This window comes from Filicampus tigris, chromosome 4 (genome assembly GCF_054856515.1).
Source record: "Filicampus tigris isolate MCC_2025a chromosome 4, RoL_Ftig_1.0, whole genome shotgun sequence".
Classification (NCBI taxonomy): domain Eukaryota; kingdom Metazoa; phylum Chordata; class Actinopteri; order Syngnathiformes; family Syngnathidae; genus Filicampus; species Filicampus tigris.
Window position 1 is genome coordinate 4347219 of NC_141220.1, and position 14908 is coordinate 4362126.

Here is a 14908-nt window from a genome sequence, read left to right on the forward strand (position 1 = left end):
CTCCCTGATCCCTGTCACTGGCTTCGAATTATACATGCGGAGTGTACCACTGGGAGCAGAAAGCGGAGGGGTGGGGGCTTGATGCTTCTTATCAACGATAAGTGATGTAACCCGAAGCATGTAACCATCAAGGAGCAAAGATGTGTTATTTTAGAGAAAAGTTATTTTACTGACTGTTGCTGGGTTTTCTTTCTGTAATGGAAGCATACTCACGATTTTGTCCGTGTGTGTCCCCAAAGACGTGGAAGACTGACTTGATGAATTTGTTTTGCTCATCTACTTCCACAGGCTGAAGTCTCAGACCTGCAGCAGCTCCTTGCCTCCAAAGATGCTGAGATTGAATGCCTGCAGACCCAACTTCTGGCCAGAGGCAGCACAGCCAATGACAACGCAGAGAGAGGTACATGCTGATGTCAGCCTGACTGTCAGATCAGATGTACAGTTCAGGGAGAATCTTGCAAATGTGTGTATGCACATCTGTCAACTTGAATTACTTGTGTTTCAACTCACTGAACCTCTCCTCAACGTTTCCCTCCTTTGCGTATATTTGACTTGTTCTTGACTCTATGCTGCCCTCTGCTGTAGAGGAGATGTATATCAAACATCTGATAAACAAATGTAAGGCACAGTCAATCCTTTTGTCATTGATCTCATTTCCATTCAACTCTCTTGTCTGTTGGCCCAGCAGAATTTCTATTTGCTGTTGTTTATTCTGAATGTTACTCTGCCACTCTAAACCGTTTCACTGTAAATGTTTCGCACCGCTCAAGTGTCACTGTCAATTTAAGTATACCTCATTCTCATCGTAATTATAAACTAAAAATAGTCACATTACCATAATGATTATGATATCAGAATATTAGTTGAGTTTCAGTTGGCTTGAGGTTAGGCCACAGCAAAAAAAATTGTCAGTCATACACCTACACAGCTAATCATAAAGCTGTCCATACTTTAACAAAACCTTTATTCTCTCTGAGAAATGTAGCTCCTTTTATAGCAAGAACGATGATGCTCAGTCTTAAAAGACACTGTCAGAGAGGTGTTGATTCAACTATGTTTGTTGTTGTCATAATTTCCACTGGTGTAATACTTAACTTTGCTGTACTGCATCATAATGAGAGTTGTGTCTAATATTTTTGTTTGAATCAATTAGTTTAATTGGAGAGGAAAAAACGGTATAGGAACAGCTCTCTGTATGATTCAATAAAGGTTTACACCACTGCAAACTTCCACCACAATAATAAACATCTATTTGACAACATTATTTACTTTTTTAAAAGTATAATATTCGATACATCTCTTATTTGGGATGTCATTATACAGGGTGTGTGTGGCCCTCGACCACACTCTGTCTGGCCCCTTGATTAATTTCCCCTCTCAAAAAAAGTTTTTGTTTTACTAACCCCAAAATTTCTTCAAAAAACTGATAAATATTCATTATATGTTCTCCACCGAAAATGGGGGAAAAATGGCAATTCCGGAAAACCCCAAATATATTTTAAACAATGCTCGGGGAAAAAAATCTGCGGATACCGACTGCAGTTTTAAATCCTAATGTTACCATTCACCACTATATGGCAGACATGGCTTGGTTGCACTTACACAGAGTCTCAGGCTAGTTTCACACCGCAGGGAAATGTGACCCATATCAGACTTTTTTCGGCCCGTATGTGACCTGTGTCTGATTTTTTTTTTATTTATTTTTTTTTATGACAATCTGAATGGCTCAATTCCGATTTTTCCAAATCCGACCTCGGTCGTTTTCATTTGTGGTCCTAGATCGGATACGTATCCGATTTTTTTTGCAATGCAACCGCAGCCTGAACGGCCAGTTCGCATATATCCTCCCTGACATCATAATGCACTCCGCGCGGGCGATGACACAGACTGCTTGATTTTCTGTGAATTTGCAAAGTTGTTTTGAGTAACGGTATTAGCTTTATTTTTAACTTCAATTCAATCCCACTTGAAACGTGAAGCATAAAGTGGACATTTATGGTGATGTAGTAGCCACGTCAACGGCAATGGCATGACGTCATCTTTAGTGACGTCTCCATGAAATGAGATCGAAAAGCCTCGCCTCATTTCCCCCAAATACTCTATTTCTGCCTTCTCCGGAATCACTCCTTTGTAAATATGAGATAATAAAAGTCCGTGGCCCCTACATGCTGGACCACATTTACTTGCGTAAACACTAGATTGCGAGTGATGTCCTCTTTTCTTCTGCGCATGCGGGTCATTTAGGGGACTCATATGTTCACACACTAGACCGACAGACGTCGCATTTAATATGTACAGCAATGTGCACGCATACACAGGAAAAAAAAAATCGGATTTCACCCAAAAATCCCAATTGAGCATTAAGACATACAGTGTGAACCTGGCCTTACACTGCAGTGTGATCAAGCCTAATATTTTTTTTCCCAGATTTGGAATGATATACAGGACAAACACAGTACCTCAATAATATTAAAATGTTGAGTGAGTTGATTTTGTGGGAGAATGTACAAAATGAGTTGGTTTGCTGTTCAACGGTTTTGTGCCGACCTTGAATGACAATTTTTATGCAAGAGTGCCATTTTCACTGGAAAATAAACCATGGTATGTGGTCATTTTTTTCGTTTGCTCCAAAGCCTTTGTTATTGGGATAGAATAGTAGACAGAAAAAAGTATAATGAGAAATGATATATACTGAATTAAGAGCACATATTTTGCACATCCATATTCAAAATGGCATTTTTCCTCATACAGTACATCTGGTTAGGATGATGGTGGTCCCCCAGCAGCACTGATGGAAAAATTGTAGCCCCCGCCAGCATTTAAGTTGCCCATCCCTGATATAGTGGAAGTGGTCATAATGCTCCGGCATGTCAGTGTGATTCTGCAAGTCAGACTGCCTGGCATTTGTGGTCAGTTGGACTATTAAAGACAGCGGTTGATTCCCATCTTCGTCCTCTATAGCCTGCATGATAACCTGATAACAGCTGCTGCCTTGTGGTTTTTGAAGCACGTGAACGCCACCCTCATCATGAAAGTAATTTCACAGTTCATTTTTGTCTCAGATGACAGGTAGTTGTGCTTCCTGTCAGCATGCATTTGTTTTGTTTGTTGCGCCATATTAGCATGGTTGTCATGTCTCTCACAAACATCATCCATGCAGGCACTCATCAGATGCTTTAAAATGAACTTGACATGAGCTTGGATGTATGAAATGAAGTTGCACGGCTCATGTTTTCAGACCAGGAATACCAGAGGCTGAAGGTGGGGATGGAGTCTCTTCTAGCTTCAAACGATGAAAAGGTAATAAAAAAAAAATGGACGGCTTGAGGGATGAACGGTAGTAGTAAGTATGACATATTTTGAGATTTCAAAATCCCACCTGCTTTGCATGAACAGACACGCCGTATAGAGGAGCTGACAAATCTGCTTGGCCAGTACAGAAAGATTAGTGAGCTTATGGCACTCACGCATGGTAAGAATACCACCCATCAATTTGCTGAATACAGTTTGTGTTTTAAAACATACCGTACATAACTTACAGGTGTTCGCATATTCTTTTCTCCTCCCTTTATCCATTTTCTACCATCCAGGAAGTAGTGAAGAGGAGCTGAGTGGCAGTTTGAAAGTCCGAGCCATCACACACAAAGCCCACTGGTCAGAGGTAAGGTCACGCAGTGTCCATTATAACCTCGAAGGTTCCTATTGCTTTGCTTTCCATCTCACACACGTTCTTTTCTATGGTATGACACCGTTTTTCAGGGGGAGGGCCGTGGTTGCTAGTGTAGTGGTTCACATAGCTGACTTCAGTGCAGCTGACATGGGATCAATTCCTACTGGAATGCGCTTTTCACAATTGCCCCGTGATTGACCGACAACCGGTACACAGTGTCGGCCGACTTTCACCTTTAGTCAGCTGGGAAAGACTCCAGTCCCCGTTGTAACCCTGAAGAAGAAAATGGGATAGAAAGCCAATGGCTATTTCATGAATATTGACAAATTATTTTGTTTTTTCCATAGATGTCATCAAGAGGATCTTCACCGCTTATGTTATCCTCATCTCCTTACCAGAGAGAACTGGATTCATGGTACACTATTAGCACATAACACAGCCATTGGGATGTTGGGATCTCATACTGTACATACCAACATGTTGTGTGCCATTTATTTTAGTTTTCAGAACTCTATGGACGCATCGCTTTCTACTGGCGACACAAGCTTCTTAAATGGATTATGGTGAAGATGCACTGCTTAACTTTCATTGAAAGTACCAAAAAAGGATAAGAAAGAGATGAGTACATGTAATGAATGTGGTTGAAACGATAATACTTTTTTTTTTTTCTTCAGGCATCAGCGCAGGTTGCAGTCGAGCAGTCTCGAGGAATTGCGGAGCAGATCTTTACAAAAGGTTCTCATGATTGATTTCTGCTTCTGTTTGACTGCCATTCTGCTGTGAATCCAATTGAACTAATCAACACAAAGCATTGCTATAGTGTACTTACCGATATGCTTCTTTTTAACATGCTAACTGAATTTGTTTTTGTATGCTTGCATGTGTGTATTTGTATGGGCGGTAGCCTGTTGAGATCCTGCCAGATGAAAGTGAATCAAACGTAGGGCGAGAGGTACTGGCCTACCGCATGGCATAACACGATCTAACATGCTGCTTTACAAACAAACACAGTGTACATTTGTTGATTACGTAAAGCTTGAAAGTCTACTTACAGTGTTTGTTATCCATGAAAAAAAAAACAAAGCAAAACAGAAACACGTGAACACAAGTGAACTGTGAGAGAAGGCAACTTCTGCCTGCGTTTGTGGTGCAAGAATGCTCCGAGGCACAAGATGTACTACATAAGGTCACGTAGGCTTCACATTTCTATTTCTTGAGCTTGTCTTCCGGAATGCAATGTTTTCATTATTATGGCATATTTTTGCTACAAAAAGAGAGGTTGCACATCTCCATGCAAGGCATGTATGGGATTGCTCCAGGTGCCCCCTGGCCTTCTTTCTGCTGTTTACAGTTTCAGAAAAATTACACTAATCAGAGATGGATTCATGTGTCCCTTTGATGCTAAAAAAAAAAAAAAAAACTTTATATTTTTCCTGCCATATCAGGGTTTTGAGATTTTTATTTGAGTGTTTAATTTTGACCTATTTCAGCATAAATTGTAATTTATAGCTATTACACTTCAGAAAAAAAAGCCCACCTGTTGCCAAACCTAACCTTTAATTCTTGAACATTATTACATATTATATTATCATCATCATTATTATTATTCTGAAAACCTGACGTGCTAGAGACAAAACGAGGGCAAATTCAGAATCAGCACAAAAAAAAAAAGTTTACTTGCATCTCTGATTCCAAAACTTGGTTAACACTTCTTGACCAGTGTTTCTATACAAGCTACTGTATATAGAAAACGATTACAACAATTAGAAATGACACCTCCAGCAGGTGCAAAGGCCAGTCAAGTTCTCCCACACCAGACTCATCGAATCATCTTACCATTAAACCTTGCGTTGTGCACTGGAGCACCATCATTTTGGAACCGAAACTGTGAAAAGGTCTTCCTAAAATGTTGGAAACCAAATCGGTAAATACAGTGGAATTAAGAATTAGTCAGAACTAATGAATCTGGCTCATTGCTTGACTAATGAATTAATTGCAGCATTTTGTGTACTATAGATAAACTGTAGTAATATAGATTTTGTGTCAGATTTAAAACACCAAGGGGGTAAATTCCCTTTACATAATGATACAGTGTGTGATCTTGTTTATGACGTACGTTCACACACACACACACACACACGCAGGGGCGGGATCCACATGAAGTAACTGTCAGAAGTGTTTAGCATCATGGCTGGCTCCCAGCTCTTTTTTTTTTCTGCTGGCCTTTCTCCTGTTATTTCCTCCTAGCCCCAATGACTTTGATGCAGCACCCCACGTGCACCCTCCTGTTATGCAACAGGACGACATCAACTCATCGTCATGATCAAATGGGATGTGCTGTGCGCTGACCAAAGGCGAACACTCGACATATATTTGCAGTCATCAGTATTAGCATAGGAGCATGTTCACCAAACAGAAAGAAAGTTACATCCACCTTTCTGTATCTATGAAACAATCTTGAGGCCGTGGCAGATGGTTTTACAAAATTTTGAGCCCCCCCCCCCCAAAAAAAAATTAAATAAATAAATAAAAACATTTATCTTTGGCAGAATACTCACATGGAGCTGAACAAGTACCAGACGCTGCCAGGGAAGCTGTGTCGGAAGGGTGAGCGAAGGATCAAGCTGAATGGTGACAGAGAAAGAGAAGAATATTCATCCCCTGTACGGCTCTCACCTGTCCACAGCCACGACCAGGACTACAGTCTAAGTGAGTTTCATGATTCTCTCTTTAGCTCTTGTCAACTAAGGATGATTTACTCAAAGGGTTGATAACCGGGATGTATGTCATATGTGAGTGGGTGCCCCAATCCGATGTATTGACTATATCTTTTTTTGAAGTATCATTGTATTTTCAAGTGACCCATATCTGACATGAGTGGGGTATTTTTAATTACTGAACACCTTAATCAACTTGCATGTGCATCCACACAAAATGCAGAAGAACGTCAACATTGGGCAGCAACAGTACACTGAAGTAAACAATAATAAATCAAATGACATCCTGCTTGGGTTTGACTTGAGGTATAACATTTGACTGAACAATTCTGTCACCTAACTGTGGCTTCAACTGCTTTTCTCTTGTGCTCTTTCTCATCCTGCTTCGCTGTTGGATATTTCCTTTTCCTTCTTTATCTGGCTGCAGTTCGCTTCAGGAGTGCCAGTGCTCCAGTTTTAGGTACTGTATGCTCAAATCGGAAATCGGCACGCAGAAATTTCATGGGCAAAATCTAGTTCACATTGTTCGTGTTATTTACGGAGGATGCATTCGCAGCTCAGCTGTTTTTTTTAATTTTTTTTATTAATGTCATCCACCTTTAAGGCAGAGTCTTTTGCAATGCCAAAGCAACACTGTCAGAAGGCTCATTACAAAAATAGCTGACTCTCCTTCAAAAAGGCTGAGCCCAAAGCTGGAAGGGACGAGGGCTCCATGCTTTCATGATGTTTGCACTTCATTTGAGGTTAAGTATCCGCAGTAAACAAACAAGCATGCGACTTGACATTCCTGTCGCGCTCTGTGACTCGTATGTTCACGAGCGCTGCGTAAAGTGTGGGTCAAGATCATGTTGAGGGAGAAAAAGCAGCACAAACAATTTAGGAGCTAGTAAGCTAATTAAAGCTGCTGGAATATATTCTAGCACCTCCCTTGTTCAACTCGTGTTTTAGGCTGTGAAGAAGATGAAGCAGACAAATTAAGGGCAAACACTGCATGGTGGCTGCAGGTGTGGCCTGACCTCATTATTCAAGCTCATCCTGTTCTTACATGAACAGGCCTGTTGTGGAAAAAGACTTGTGCATAAATAATGCAGAAAGTGTCTGCTAAATAAACATTAATTACAAACTTTGTGAGTCTTTTTTTTTTTAATCAAGTTAGCAGCATTGCACCTGCCCAAGGCTCATTGATTTGCCTGTTTCCACAGTCAACATATGAGCGCTTTTGGGGCGTGACTAATGCCTGGTTTTGTTTCCTTCTCACTTTACTAACCTGGCTCAGGATCCCCGGGAAAGTATGATCTTTATTGTACTGGTGGGTACTGCATAGTCAATGTGTCCTCCACTATTGCTCAAGTAAACTTGCACATAATAATCCTTGCTTTTCATTGCATCATAAACTAGCAATTGTGTACTTTTGTTGCCATCTTTTAATAGGCGATCAGTGCATGTTGTCGATATGACTCCAAAAAGAGTCCACAGTAGTGTTGCGGATGTTCTTGCAGCCAAGATGAGAGTAATCCTATCCCATTGGCCGTCGTTGTGCATGTCCTGTATGTGAATGGTTGTCTGTTGCAATGTGCCCTGCGATGAAATGGCACCAAAAGAGTGTAGGCTACCTTGCCCATGGTCAGTTGGGATATTCTCCAGCTGCCCTGAACAAAAGAAGTGGTAGAAAATGGATGGATGACACTTTTCAATTTGATGTCCTGATTATGATGGTAATGGAGAAATCTCTCAAAGGAGTCACTGTGCAGGTGATGTGCCATAACACACAGCCTTTTTAATGTTCCTCTTTTTCGTTCTTGTCCGCTAGAATGTTCGGAGCAGCTCCAAGAGTGTATCTTGTCAGACCAGTCCCCTCTGTCGTCTGGAAGGGACTCTGGACAGCATTTTCCTATGTCACCGGAACACAGGAAAAGTCAAAGAGGCATAAAGAAGCTCTGGGGGTTGTAAGTAATCACATTGAAATAGAGCATTTGCTCAATTCGACCACATTTTTGCTTTCTGTCCTGCCTTCCTCATCATGTGAACTTCATGAAGTTTTTGGGGTGCTTTACGCTTTTTGCAGGATTCGTCGTAGTCAGTCAGGTAGTCCAGTTCAGATACATGACCCCGAGCTTGGCGAGTTCAAGAGAGGAGGCCCCAGAACAAGACAAGCGCATTCAGGGAACATACGGTACGGAAAACATTCACTTCTATTTGAAAAGTTATGCACACACATAAATAAATAAATACATAGAGAGAGAGAGAAATATATCTATTTAAACAACTTGTATATCATTGACATCGGGCCAAAACGTCATAAGTCACTGTTTAGTGTATTTAATATTTTTTTCAAAAACGTGTACTATTGGTCGCGTGTTGTTTTTACAGATTACTGACTAATCAAGTGTAGAAAATGGGGCATTTGGGGCTCTCATGAAAAGTGACTAATTTAGAGGTACAAGGTTTTGGTCCCACGCCAGCCACATTTACTTTAGTCCCCAACCACAGGGCGGCAGACCAGAACCGGGCCGCAGGCCACTTTGGACTAGGCCGTGCCAGTCCATCTAAAAAACACAGATGAAAGAGGGAAAAAAAAAAAAACATACAGTAATTCTGGTTTATTTATTGTCCGAGGGTGAAAAATATTTTATTTTGAAAAGTGACTGGATTCCCGCCGTTACATCCATCTATGACTGATTCTTAATGCATGTCAAGTTATCTCCGTCGTGTAAATGCACAAGATAGCAAATGAGTAAAACAGACGTATTTGGAAGGTCCCCCCGCTGACAGTGAATAGTTGAATAATTACAGGCCCGCAAAGGGTATAGACTTGTATGAACCGGTCCGTGGCAGAAAAAAGGTAGGGGACCCCACCATAGCGAAAATGCATTGGGGAAGAAAATAATTGAACCCCCTCCCAAAATCTTGCAAAAAATGCTCCTAAGCACTAATATAAAATATTTACAACATCTCCTTCTCTGACATTAATGGAAAAAAAAAAGTCATTCAGCTGGCTGGGGGCTTTTGCTCAAACCATTGCTATCTTGGTTCAAAAGCTGTCAACAAGTCTTACTTTCCAGCTACGAGGAAAAGTACATATACAGTACTAGTACTTTATATGTAATTGTGTTGCGAGAATAGCTCAACACACGTTTGGAAGGACCGCATTATATCTGGTCTCCTCCTTTGCAAAAGTTTAGTGCGTCCATGGTCAACAACGGAGCTATTTTATGTGTGAGTTCAAACAAACAACACGCCTGCCTGCTGGCATCTGTGATTGGCTGAATGTGTATGTCGGGAAGTTACGTAACTTCCACTGAATGATGACAGCTATTTTTTAATGAAAGTGATGCTAAAATTAAATGCATACCACACATATTGTTGCAGGTTGGGTTTTTTTTTTACATAAATAAAATGGGTTTCAGACTTTTTACCAGTAAAAAAAAATAAATAAAATCAAATGACACACACTTTATTACTTTGTGATTGGATGGTCGATGGTGCAGAGGCGGAACTTCAGCGGAACTACGCAACCTGTTGCCAGCTAGCAGCGCTCAAATGCCCCATATAGTCTGGCAGGAGCTTTCAGATTACTTTTCAGAGCCAGGTTTACTCAAGTGTGTTGTTGATGTTGTAGCCGGCAAAATCGCTACTGGGGTTGTGACGTTACTTCATCTCATCGACCAAAGTATGGGGAGAGAATTGCCTAAAATATTACTAATGTTTGTAAAGAGGAAAGTAAGTACTTACACCGGTAAGTGTAAAATGTTGAATATCTCAAATTGAAAACCAATTGGTTGTTCATTCTTAGGTGGAAATGTGTTTGGCGTTTTTTTGTTTGTCTTCAGTACCTATTACCCCGCCCCAATTTGTTTTTTTTTAATTTTCCAAACACCCAATTATTCAATAGAAGTTTTAATAGGATGTCCAAATACCAAAATATCGATAGCTGCAGCCCATATCGATTATTGCACTTGCCTTTCCGCCCTCCAGAACCGAAACAAACATAAGCTCTACATGATGCACGATCACACACTTGATCACCGCATGCCCATTTTGCAGAGATGGGGGACTTGAGTGATGAGTTGACTCGAGTCAGACTCGAGTTGCTATTTTTTGGACTTACGACTTGACTTGGTATCTAAATGACTCAACTTGACTTAGACTTGAACCTCATAACATGCCAAGTCATCCTGTTTATAATTTTAAATCTGCATTTGAACACACTTTTCCTTATTTGAAAGGAAAAAAAGAGAGAGGGTTTTTGTTTTATTTACGCCAACCTGGCAATCCAGTTGCATCACTTGTTAGTGTGAATTGGCAACGTAAACACCCAACAAGGTCTCAGCAACTCTGAGGATCATTCATTTGAATTCATGGATTATTTTCTCCATGCCGTTGACAAAAAGGATGGAAAAATGAAATGGTTTGCACCTCACGGAATAAAGACACAACAACGTTGGTGACAACGTCTAACTTCATTTGTCAGCCCAAAACGCACAGAGAGGTAAGACAACCTTGCAGTTTAGCTAGCGATACAAACACTGGTTTGGGACCAGTCACATAACGAGGTGTGTGATGGTTTGTGAAAACTGTCCGAACAGCTCGTTTTGACTGTGGTCTTTCTATTCAAAACCAACCCCTTCCCCCGCGCCCTTTTATTTAATAGTGAGATGAAGAGACGTGCGCTTTGAAAGTTGCTTCTGTTCAGCGAAAAACATAGACAGCATAGACACGCCGGTGTTACTGGCGTATTGCTAGCAGTCACTTGTGGAGAGAAAAAAAGATGCAACATTGCACGTTTTCTACTCGAAGGTGAGAGCCATCCCCAAGTTTTGTTTCATGTGTCCAACGTATATAAGAAAGCGCCGTGAGTGCAGTGTAGCTAGGTTAGCTCGATAGTATAGCTCACCAATCGCTCGTCAAATACTTCATGTTGGTTCTGCAATTCATTGAGAAGCCAATAAAGCCAGAGATTCCCTGGGCCACACAACCCACCTGCACTTGGCCCACATACCTCAATGATGATCCTTTAGTGGTCCGCATCTGGTATCCATATGGGCCACACAATACCCACATCTCAGCCAAATCATATAACCATAGCTGGCCCTATGATGGACCAGAACTGATTCCTCATTACAGTCCTTTAGCGAGCCACATCAGGCCCATATCTCAGCCAGATCGTATAAATCATAGCTGGCCCGACTATGATATCAGCCTTAAGTCAACCTTAACTAAGCCACTTCATTCATGAGCAAATATTTGACCCATATTTTTGGGGGGAAAAGCCTCAACAACTACAGTGTTATAAACAGATGATTATTTTCAGAACTTGAGAACCACCGCACATAAACTGGAAAACTGCACTTTTTTTTCAACACTGAACACAGAGTCCAAACTGGGACACAGCGTGCTCTTGAACAGCATTTTTCCATCCATCAAATTGTTGTGCTCTCCATGCCCTCTTTTCTTCTCCTTTTCTTCCTGCCACCATCCCTATCAGGTGCCAGATATAGCCATCTTGGGATTCGGTATCGATTTCCTGGTCTTGGACCCCAGATGTGTGGCCCAAGCGGTTACACTGAAACATGCAAACATGATTTTAAATCATTTTTTTGTATCATCAGGTAATTTGACTGCTAAAAAGAATAATTCAACTAAAACTCATATTGTGGTGCCAGATCAAGTGTTTCCCAAATGTTTACAGCTTTGTACAAAGAAACACTTTGTTTTGTTTCCCTGATGTAAGTGAACACAAGGATGGGGAGTGTGTTAAGAAAACAGACATTTGTGCATGCCATTACCAAAGTATGGTCAATAAAAATAACCCTTGAAGATTCTTAAACTAGGTGTGACACCATGGGCTGAAATATGTGCCAACGGAATCCAAATAATACACACAAAAGCCAAACGTTATCCTAAACATAAAATAAATGTGTGTGTGGGTGTGTGTGTAATGATTTAATACAATTCTTACGTCTGGGATGTAAAATAATACTGTGTGTAGAAAAAAATTGAAACTGCTTTTAAGGGTTGGAAATGACTGGCTATCCAGAGCTTCTGGACCAGATCCTTCACTCAACAACTGGTCCACATCTTGTTTGCCAGAGGCAAGACAGAGCCTCCTGGGCCATGTTCGGTTGACATTCCGTATGCCAGTGCCGACTGGATGCCACCTGTGCCAGTTTCATGCCAGATGTGGCCCAAATGCCATTTCTAAGTGGGTTGGACACCACGGACATTGTAATTTTGAAACGACACCGTTTAAAACAGCGGTCTTTATTCAAACGTAGAGATCGATACGTAGAGTGACAACATTCAGTCACTGCCAGGCATTTTCAGACCCTCTTTTACCCTAACTTTTGAAAAAAATTGAAAAAATATATAAATAAATTCCCTGGATTGAATGGCTGGACTGTGAAAAGACACGTAAATATGCCAATGGCAGTGAATGCGTTAAATAGAGTCCATGCAGGGTACTTTTCTGTTCGTGAGCGTATCCGCCATATTTGAGGTGGCAGGGCGCCCGTAAACGAATGCACATCAACTTCACTCAACTTCAGAAAGTGACAACCCACAAAGTGAATGCATTTCGTTCACCCATTTACACACACTAATTCGATTTGGGTAACAAATTGGCACCAGAAACAGTGTATGTCGTTTTTAAATCTGACGATCATACGACGATTTATGCCCTCATTCAGCATATTTCAGTATTAATCACCACATTAACAATGTGCCACTCATACAAATGTTAGATTGAAAAAAGAACATGCATTCTTCTAAATAATTCAAGTGTAGACACTCATTTTGTAAGTACATTTTCTTATTTTTGCAGATGTAAATGTTGATTACATTTACTGTATAGGGATAATGTACTCTTTGAAGTAGAATCATGGAAAAAATATTTTATTATTACTCCAACATACTGTATGTTTTCTGAGGGTTAGAGTTGGACTTGACTTGCTTGAAATTTTGTGGCAACTTGACTTCTCTTCACACTGGCATAAAACACAAACTCCACGGCTATTGTGTTTCCCAATGATCAATTAACAATGGATATACAGTCACAAAAATGTATTGCTTTCTTCCACGGCCAATCCAACAGTTTTGGATTGCTATGTGGCTTTTTAACCCTGCGAGGGGAACGCTGATACGACATTTGTCAACTCTTGCACTGTCAACATTGCACACTGCTCACTTGCACTTTCTGACATTCAGACTGCACTGCAATTATGACTTCTTTTTATTTTTGTATTTTTCATATCTTTAACTCATTCAGTACCAGACTTTTTCAGACCCATTGTGCAATGACATAGAAATGTGTTATTTGGATAGAATGACTTCGTGTTTTTAGTGATTAGCATGCGCGTGTTGCCGTGTTGTTTTGATTCTAGCGACTGGAACTGGAACCGTGATTTTCACTTGTTGGTGAATAAAGTAACCACTGTGCCTGTGTATTGTATCTATCTCATGGCTCATATTCTTCAAGCGCATGCAATTAATTCAACATCCCCGTGGTACCCTTTCCAATTAAAATCAATTTTCTTCCATTTAGAGACCTGAAGATGCCTTTTTCTAAGAGGAACACAGAGCAGGTGTGTGAATGGCTTGAGGACATCGGACTCGGCCAGTATGCCTCCATGGCTCACCAGTGGGTCAACAGTGGTCAAACTCTACTGTCTGCCACCCCACAAGACCTAGAAAAGGTACACACACACACACACACACGGCTAAAGAGCAAATGAATTGGCCTCGTATGAGCCCTGATGTAAATCCGATTGAACATCTGTGGAAGGAGCCGAAACATGTCGTCTGGAGAAAGCGCCTTTCAGACTCGAGACAAGTGGAACAGGTTGCTCATGAAGAGCGGGCCAAAACACCCGCTGAGAGGTGCAGAAGGCTCATTGAAAGTTACTTAAATGGTTTCATTTCTGGGATTTTGTGCAACAAAATATTAAGTTTAGGGTACCATCGTTTTGGTCCAGGCTGGTTTCATCACTTTGTTTTTTTTTTTAGAATCATTCTGATGAAGCTCAATTTTCAGTTTTTCATGGCTTCATTGTCATTAGCAGAGCTGGGCACTTGACCCTTTGTTGTCCCGTCCGCAACCTGGATACCCTTCCGACCTCGTCCCTCCGTCCTTATTCATAAAAATGATTAATCCTCCAACCCCGTCCGTCCTCATCCTTTTAAAGCGCTTCCGTCCTTACTACGCCTCCACCCACAAAAAATCTTTTAAAGATGTATTTTTAAAAAAAAATCATCCGTGCATGGACCGTTCTGCCCCCGGGACGCAGGAACCACCACTGGTCATTATTTATTATTATTTTTGTCAGATTCAAGTTTTTTATTTATTTTTTTTTCCATGAGAAGTTTGTGTTTTTCTTTGATTAAGACTGAGGTACCAAAAGTGTTGTCCGCGTGTACACGAAGCAGCAACAATTTCCAGTCTTCTGAATCTTCCGCTCATTTTAGCTGTCAAGGCTTATCATCTGCACAGCATGTTAATTGTTCTTAGTTAGTACCCGTCTCTCCG

The 14908-nt window shown here is 40.9% G+C and overlaps 1 protein-coding gene across 18 annotated transcripts in view; it reads left to right on the top strand.

Annotated features, from left to right (window-relative positions):
* The window catches only part of ppfibp2b (PPFIA binding protein 2b), a 72517-nt gene that overhangs the window by 53139 nt on the left and 4470 nt on the right, over positions 1 to 14908 (top strand). For 10 of the 18 annotated variants that reach the window (XM_086027833.1, XM_086027834.1, XM_086027848.1 and 7 more), the window contains 15 exons: positions 289 to 400; positions 586 to 618; positions 3239 to 3300; positions 3397 to 3472; positions 3591 to 3661; positions 4018 to 4085; positions 4171 to 4233; positions 4345 to 4405; positions 4575 to 4622; positions 6220 to 6379; positions 6815 to 6847; positions 7664 to 7696; positions 8198 to 8333; positions 8453 to 8560; positions 13928 to 14078. In XM_086027833.1, coding sequence (XP_085883959.1) covers positions 289 to 400; positions 586 to 618; positions 3239 to 3300; positions 3397 to 3472; positions 3591 to 3661; positions 4018 to 4085; positions 4171 to 4233; positions 4345 to 4405; positions 4575 to 4622; positions 6220 to 6379; positions 6815 to 6847; positions 7664 to 7696; positions 8198 to 8333; positions 8453 to 8560; positions 13928 to 14078 — 1215 coding nt within the window. The remainder of the gene's footprint in view (positions 1 to 288; positions 401 to 585; positions 619 to 3238; positions 3301 to 3396; positions 3473 to 3590; positions 3662 to 4017; positions 4086 to 4170; positions 4234 to 4344; positions 4406 to 4574; positions 4623 to 6219; positions 6380 to 6814; positions 6848 to 7663; positions 7697 to 8197; positions 8334 to 8452; positions 8561 to 13927; positions 14079 to 14908) is intronic. The other 8 variants (XM_086027835.1, XM_086027841.1, XM_086027846.1 and 5 more) reach the window with 5 other exon arrangements.